This window comes from Eptesicus fuscus, chromosome 2, assembly GCF_027574615.1.
Source record: "Eptesicus fuscus isolate TK198812 chromosome 2, DD_ASM_mEF_20220401, whole genome shotgun sequence".
Taxonomy (NCBI): Eukaryota; Metazoa; Chordata; class Mammalia; order Chiroptera; family Vespertilionidae; genus Eptesicus; species Eptesicus fuscus.
This window is the reverse complement of record NC_072474.1, coordinates 875,525-882,563: the sequence shown is the minus strand read 5'-3', so window position 1 is coordinate 882,563 and position 7,039 is coordinate 875,525. Positions and strand designations below refer to the sequence as shown.

Sequence of the window (7,039 nt, the reverse complement as noted above, 5' to 3'; positions counted from 1 at the left end):
GTCCCTCGGGGTGGTCTGTGTGCCAGAACTGTTTCTAAGGAACAAAGTAAATTTTTTCCCACGTAAATGATTGTTGAATCTCAGTGTACAGAATTCCTCAGCTGGTTCTAAAAACCTGGCTTTTTGTCTGAGTTCAAAAATTGTAGGAGCTTTGTAAAGAGGTACTTCAGATCACTCATTGGAGGAAGGAGCAGAGCGGGGGAAGAGGAGGGATCTGGAATGTTTTCCTTCATAGTCAGTCCCAGCACAACAGCAGCATCACAAACCAAGGGGACCGTTGATGGAACCTTAGCACCCAAGGCATTCTTCTTGGAAGAGGGGGGACAAAGGCCAAGTGGCTGTTACCTGCACATAGGAGAGATGCCTAGATCAGAGAAAGGGCTTAGAAAGTAGAGAATTAGGTCACTGAAGCCTCCCCCTACCCTCCATAAAGTGGGTCAGGTGGGATCTGTGTACCCCACATATTCCTTATCTTGCTTGGGGCCATCAAGCCAGCTTATCAAGGGTAGGGCCAATTCAGCCAAGGTAACAAGCAGCCTGGCTGTAGGTTTTGGTCCCAGTCTTAGCCCTGAATCCCAGAGGCATTGGGAAGAGAAAGGGCATCACCTGTGCCCAGGGACTGGGCCATCCCAATTCAGGGAGCATAACTGCTGTTCCAGCCGGGAAATGCGGAATGCCAGATAGGATGAAGACATGGCCAAGAAGCAGATCCTGGAGAAAAAGGGGGCAAGAGTTTTTCTCGTCTAGAAAAAGGGCACTGTTAGAGGCTCACCAAAAGTAGGAGTGGGACTAAGCTCCTCTTGCAATTGGAAGAATTAAAGAACCCTTTGCCCTGCAGCCATGTTCAAGCCTGGGTATCTTTCATTCCAAAGGCCACATGGGGATCCTGAGACTCATCTCCATGGCGTTCAAAGCCCAGCAGGAGTTCTGGGTTCTTCAGTTGATCCCACCTTCCCTCTGACCAGCCACCTTGGTCCTACACTTCCTCTGGAAGACTAAGATTATCCCCTAAGGCCCCAGTCAGCAGAGCCAGAGGATGCTGATGAGGTAAGGTGAGAGGAACCAGGGGCTGGCTGTTCATGAAGCATCCCACCATGCTCACTATCTGCTGGTCCTCAGGCAGAGTTTCAGATGAGTCTGGGGTACCAGAAACTGCCCTAATGGTGGGCAGCAAGAAGGCCATGGCTTTCCTAGACTACCTGATGGCCCTCCCCAATTTTGCAGGCTTCTCCAATCCTATACAACTTTTCCTTTTCTCAACAGTTTCACCTCCTGCCCCTCCACATTGCACAGCCTTAGTCCTAAATTACAAGATTGTAAACATAAGACTGGAAGTAATTCCCCCACAGGAGGGCCTGCCTGCCAGGTGGCCTCCAGACACCACCCAGGAGCTTGCAGTTGACTCAGAATCCTCCCTTTCCTCTGGACAGTGACCTCCTCACCCGCGAAGGCCCCTCCTCCAAACACCCGTACACCCCCTCCCCTAAACAATCACCTACAGCACGAAGAAGACCTTGAGGAGCTGGTAATTCCAGAGCCTCAGCTCTTCGTTGCTCCTGGGCTCCTCCTCCAGTGTCTCCTCCTCACAGACAGCATTTTCTGCAATAAGAGAGCAGTTACTCATCTTCCTGGGACAGCAGGACCCCAGCTCAGCATGGGGCATGCCAACCTCCTGCCATTCTCTGAAGCTGCTTGGGCTCTTGGCTTTCCCTTATGGATTTGGAGAAAGAAACAGCTCTCAGAAGCCCCGTTGGCAGTGATGACCGCTTTTCACAGAAGTGGGAGGAGAAGAAGCCTGGTCTTTGCATGCTGTTACCATGGGACAAGGCCCCTGAACTCACCAGACCCTGGAGGTTTCCTGGAGGAGGAGAAGCTGTCTGGGGAGTCCATGGATGCTGGAGGGATACAAGGGATGCTGCCTGGAAGGGACAGGGACCTGGAGGCAGGGCATAGTTTTCTCCACTTCATCTCAGGGATGAGGACTTCCTGCAGAAAAAGCAGAAGCTGTCTCACCACGGCCCTTGGGATCTTATTTGCCCTAAGGTGCCCCCACCACGTTATCAAAGATTTCTCTGTATATTACCAACATAGATGCCTAGCAATACAGAAAGCAGGTACGCGGGAAGGGGAAACCATTGCCACAGCAATCACGTGTCTCTCCTGTCTGCTTCCTTGCTGTAACCAGCTACTCTTCCAGGGAACAATGTCTTTGAAGACTGCTAGTGTAGATCCAAGATATAAGTCCACTGAAGTATATGGTCAGATCAGCTGAGTCTGAGAAAGCCCAGCACAACCTATCTTAGACTGTATAAGTCATGACTTCTAATCTGTGCTCTAAGTCTAAGCATGTCAACGATCTTGGCAGTGGGCACTTAAGGTCCCCATCAACAAGAATGGGAACATCACCTTCTATCTCCTTGCATGGTATTGTGCATACTGCATGCTTGCCTGACTGCTATAGTTACTGAAGAAGGCTTCAAACACCCTGGGGCCATTTTCACCCCCATTCCTGCTCTAGAAACTCAGCTCTACTTACCCTGAACCCCAGCTGCCAAAGGAAACTGCTGGGACCTCAGCAAATCTAAAATGAGTCTGTCTGGGTTCTACATTAGTAGCCTTTGAAGTTCTTCCCCAGGGACATCTCTATCCCCTAAGAGGCCCTCCTGTCTTTGCTGAAAGGAAGAGGAGGAGTCACTGGCTCCATGCCTGTACAGTGTGAGATTCAACCTGGACACTGTTCTGAGACCTAGACATCTGTTCTACTCATAAAATCAGCACATCTGCCAGGACCTGGTGGCTCTGCATGGTTGGAGTGTGGCAGGTCTAGGAGAACCCTGACAGCATGACTGCTGGCTCTTGAGCCTGGTGCCTTAGTTCTACCTTGTGGACCCTGCCTGGGTGGCCCTGAAGGCTTAGAACCACAGGCAATATCAAGCCAGCAGCTTTTGCTCTCAGCCTCAGCTCTCACCAGAGACTCGCACTCAGGTTCTTCTGAAAATTCTCTTACACTCAGACTCTTCTTGCCGGAAGGCTGAGGAGGAAAGGGAACAGAAGTTACTTGTCCATCTGGAACAGCGAAGATCAGGTATGGGGAAGCATTACCTCCATTTTGGATCAGATGGAGCCTAGCTCCCATAGTTTGCAGGGGTGCCCTATCTAATGCCGGAGCAGAGGGTCAAGTCTAAGGCAACCTACTCTCCCCTGCTGCTGCTCCTCCCACTTTCTTACCATAGGCCAGAGAGAGTTATAGGCATCCTGGGAAGCAGCCCCATGCTCCTGACTGTCTTTCTATACACAGAAGAAGCACAAGTGAGGGCATCTACATGGGGACATACGAAGGTCACTGGCCTCAAAGAGACATGTTCACAAATACAGACACACAGTCCCAGGACCGCCTCTGATACACTGAGCCTGAGCCTGTTACTCCCCTCTCACTGCCCCTGTTCCCTGTGCTGCAGAAATGGGCTACCCTCCCCAACAGCCTTGTCCCAAAACTTCAGTCCATGCCCGAGCAGCCTCTCTGGCCTGACTCCTGCACCTGAGCTCCATACCTGCAGGTGAGTGCAGACCCTCCTCAGCATGTCATATACACTGTCCCGGGAGAGCAGCGACACAAAAACATACTGGGACATGGAAAGAAAACAAAGGCGTGAGAGTGTGCTGAGTCAGGCTGTGGGCTCCTGGGGCTGCGACGGGAAGACTAACAAGAGAGTGTGGCTCAGAGACTCACTGACCTTCTGGCTAGTGTTGGTGGTGATGGCCAGGCCATTGGGAAGGAGTCGTGCCATCTTGTGTTTTTTGACCATTTGCACAGACACCACAGGAATGACCACCTGAGGGAGGAGAGGCATGCTTCTTTCAGAACTCATTCCCAAGGACGTGGTCCCTTTGCTTCCAGAACAGGCCCAGCCCCAGCTTGCAGTGAGCCAAGCACGGGCCCCATGGAGAAGCCTGGGCCTGTGTGGGAGTGTGTGAACCTCCCCCTCCCCATGCACGTTCCCCTTCCAGGTACCCGCACCATGCCCAGCCTCGGCAGCACGTCACTCAGACTTTCACCCTCTTACCCAGGAGGCCAAGGATGGCTGTTCTGTTGAATCCTGTCTAATAATGGAGTCCCTGAGCTATGTCCTGACCACATCTACATCACACTCTGATTCTAACGGCATTTCAGAGGCAGAATAATTTGTCTGTGAACTGTACAGGCCAACTCAGGCCCGATGTAGAGTCTAGACTCGGGGCCTCTGTTTTGGAAGGGGTTGCATTGACACCAGGTGAGATGCCTCTTAGCTGTTCCTCCAACCAGTGAGGGGCCTCACCAGCAGCAGGAGGACAGGTGTGACTCAAGGCATGCCTGCAGGCAGGGGCCTCTCTCTTTCCTGGGCTGGGGCAGGGATCTCACTGGACTATGGCAGCCCTTACCACTCATTACTACCTTGATATCCTTGCCAAAGAGGCTGGCATGGAAGCAGAGCCAGTTGGGGGAGATATAGAGCCGGCCCTGAAGAAGGAGGTCCCTCTGGAGGGCACAGGAACACACTGGGAAGTCACAAAAGAGAAGACTACCATGAGCAAGGTCTGTTGGGAAGCCCCAAGGCCTGGGTCCTCACAGTGAAGAGTCGAGAGTCTAGCCTCAGGAACTGTCTTCTTCCTTAGAACCCGACTTCCCAAATAACCCATCCTCCAGTACCCCAAGAGTCCTTTCCTGAGAGTCCTAACTGCCCCCACTACACCCCAGCACACTGCTAGATGTTTCCTTTTTCTCCATCTATGTCTCAAATGGTTCAGACAGGTTTCTGCCCTGGTTCCATTCAAGCATGGATTCTCACTCCCTCAGGCAGAATGCCCTGCCCTGCCCTTTCCTACCTACAGAGAGGACCCTGATTGTGCAGTGAGAGGCCTGACAGGAAAGAATAATCACTGATAAGAACATAACAGAAATAATATTTGGAAGCCCTTTAGTTTCCTCAAGAAAACTTTCATAAATTCAAACCTATATCCCAAACCAGTCCAGTCTTCTCACACTTTTGAAGAAAAAAGAACCAACCACACCCAAAGGGCAGCCAGTTCCCATTTCTAAATTGTGAGGACAGTACCTGGGCCTCAGGCACACAGGCACCTGCCCAGGCATACCAGGGACACAGCTCACCTTTGAGAACCACCTCTTCCAAGGGGATGTCCTTGAACAGCTTGTGGTATTGCTGGTTGTATTTACTTAGTAGTGTCTGCAAACACAGGGGCTTGGGCTGAGAAGTCCTGGGAGATCACAACACCAAAGGGGCCTTGCTCCAGCCACCAGGAAATACTGCCACAGGGCCCCCTGGAGACTGAGCATGAAGTCACTGGTAAATAGCCAGTGGGTGTAGAGGGCTCAGTTCCAAGCACAGCTTGACTCCTGGTGATTCTGGGTCCTAATAGGCAGCCTGTGACTGGAGGGGAATGTACCACTCCCACCCAGGAACACCACTCAGGTGGCCAAGGAGCCAGCAGTCACTGAATTCAGGCAGCCCAGGGCCCCTTCCTTGCTGGGCAGCAAGAAGTCAGCCTCCACACACTTACCCCTTCTCTACTGTATTTCTTTATCTCTTCACCCTTCAAGCCTTCTGGCCAGTGCAGACTGCAAAGGAGACATTCCATTCTAGGGACAAGGCACCCTTGAGTCCTACCCATGGATCCTCAGTGCCAATTCTGCCCTGGCTTCAAGCCAGAAGCTTAGGGCAGAGATTGGAGAGGAGTACTCTAGAGGCCACAGCAGTGATAAGCACAGCAAGCAAATAGCTCGACCCTGGGGAAGGATACTCCTGGATGCACAGAGGGGTTGTACAAAGGGGTCTCAGTGGCCCCTCCTCCCAGAGAGCTGAGAGCAGTGTCCCCCCGACCACCCCACCCCCCCCACCCCCCGCCAAGAGATTTGCTCAGCCTGAGCTTAGATCTCTCAGAGATGCTTAGGAGCCATCCACCCCTGGATGTCAAAAACCCTTTCCTATTTCTCTGGCCAAGAGGTAAGCAGAGAAGCAGACCCAAGAATCAATGAACAGTAGGCACAGGGATGAGGATCAGTTTGGGGAGGGGGTGATATGGAGGTGTCAGACTCACAGCTCCGGGGCCTGACCATGAGCCATGATCCCGGCAGAACTGCCTCCTAGCAGCCTCCTCTTGGTGGCCTGGAGCTCTGTGGTGAGGAGTTCGGCAGACTCACCTGACCTGAAGGAGGTTACCAGGCTGGGAGAAATGGGGTGGTGCTGAAATGCAAACCTTGTCCTAGCCAAATTGGCCTGAGGACAGGTGGGCAGGGGAGGAGGCTGGTAACCTGAGCTGCCTGGACTCTGCTAGGTCCCAGTGCACTGGGTCAGGCCTGGGAGTGGGAGGAAGAGGCCCTGGGCAGCCTATACTAGACCTAACATCTTATCTCAGCCTTACAGTCCCATTTCTATCAGGTTACCTCCTGAGGGCTTTCCACCCTCAATCCACATGCATACCTGACTTGGGGAAGGGGGCTCACCTGGAGTCCGGGGTTGTCTGAACCCTGTCTAGTTTCTCTGTGCAGAACAGGGGGCTCTTCAGAGAAGTCATCTTCCTATGCATCTGTTAGTTACTAGGAAGAAACAGGCCCACATCAGGAAGGGAGTTCTCACAGGGACACTTTTCCCTACTAGCTCCACCATACCCAGGGCAGCCTGCCTGCCATCCAAGACTGGCCCTGCTATTTAGGGTGAGGTTGAAGACATTGCAGTCTGGAGGCAGCAGCTCCGGCAGGGGTTCTGTGCAGCTGACTAGGTGGGAGTCTTAACTAGTTGTCTTCTCTAGAAGCCTGAAGTTCAGCTTGTTACTGGGCCAGAAGAAAATCAATCTACCTCATCCGAGCACCAGGCAGTTAGGCCTCTGGCCCCAACCTGAAGAAGGCACACTGGGAGGGAGGAGTCTGAGATTTATTCAAGGCTGAAAGCAAGTTTCTGAGGGACCCAAGCAGCATTATCCTAAACCAGGGTTGGGGAACATATAAGGATCTCGAAATAATTTGGTCTGGCCCCACCAAGGCATT

General features: G+C 52.4%; 1 protein-coding gene across 1 annotated transcript; it reads right to left on the bottom strand.

Moving 5' to 3' along the window:
* Positions 1 to 598: 598 nt before the first annotated feature.
* On the bottom strand, positions 599 to 6,585 carry GRAMD2A (GRAM domain containing 2A; the record flags this gene model as incomplete). Its single annotated transcript, XM_028160369.2, has 10 exons — positions 599 to 711; positions 1,500 to 1,599; positions 1,842 to 1,986; positions 2,969 to 3,031; positions 3,552 to 3,623; positions 3,735 to 3,833; positions 4,433 to 4,536; positions 5,147 to 5,222; positions 5,557 to 5,614; positions 6,500 to 6,585. Coding segments are annotated over 10 exons (912 nt in total), but the record flags the coding sequence as incomplete, so codon positions are not given.
* Between the last annotated feature and the right edge of the window lie 454 nt (positions 6,586 to 7,039).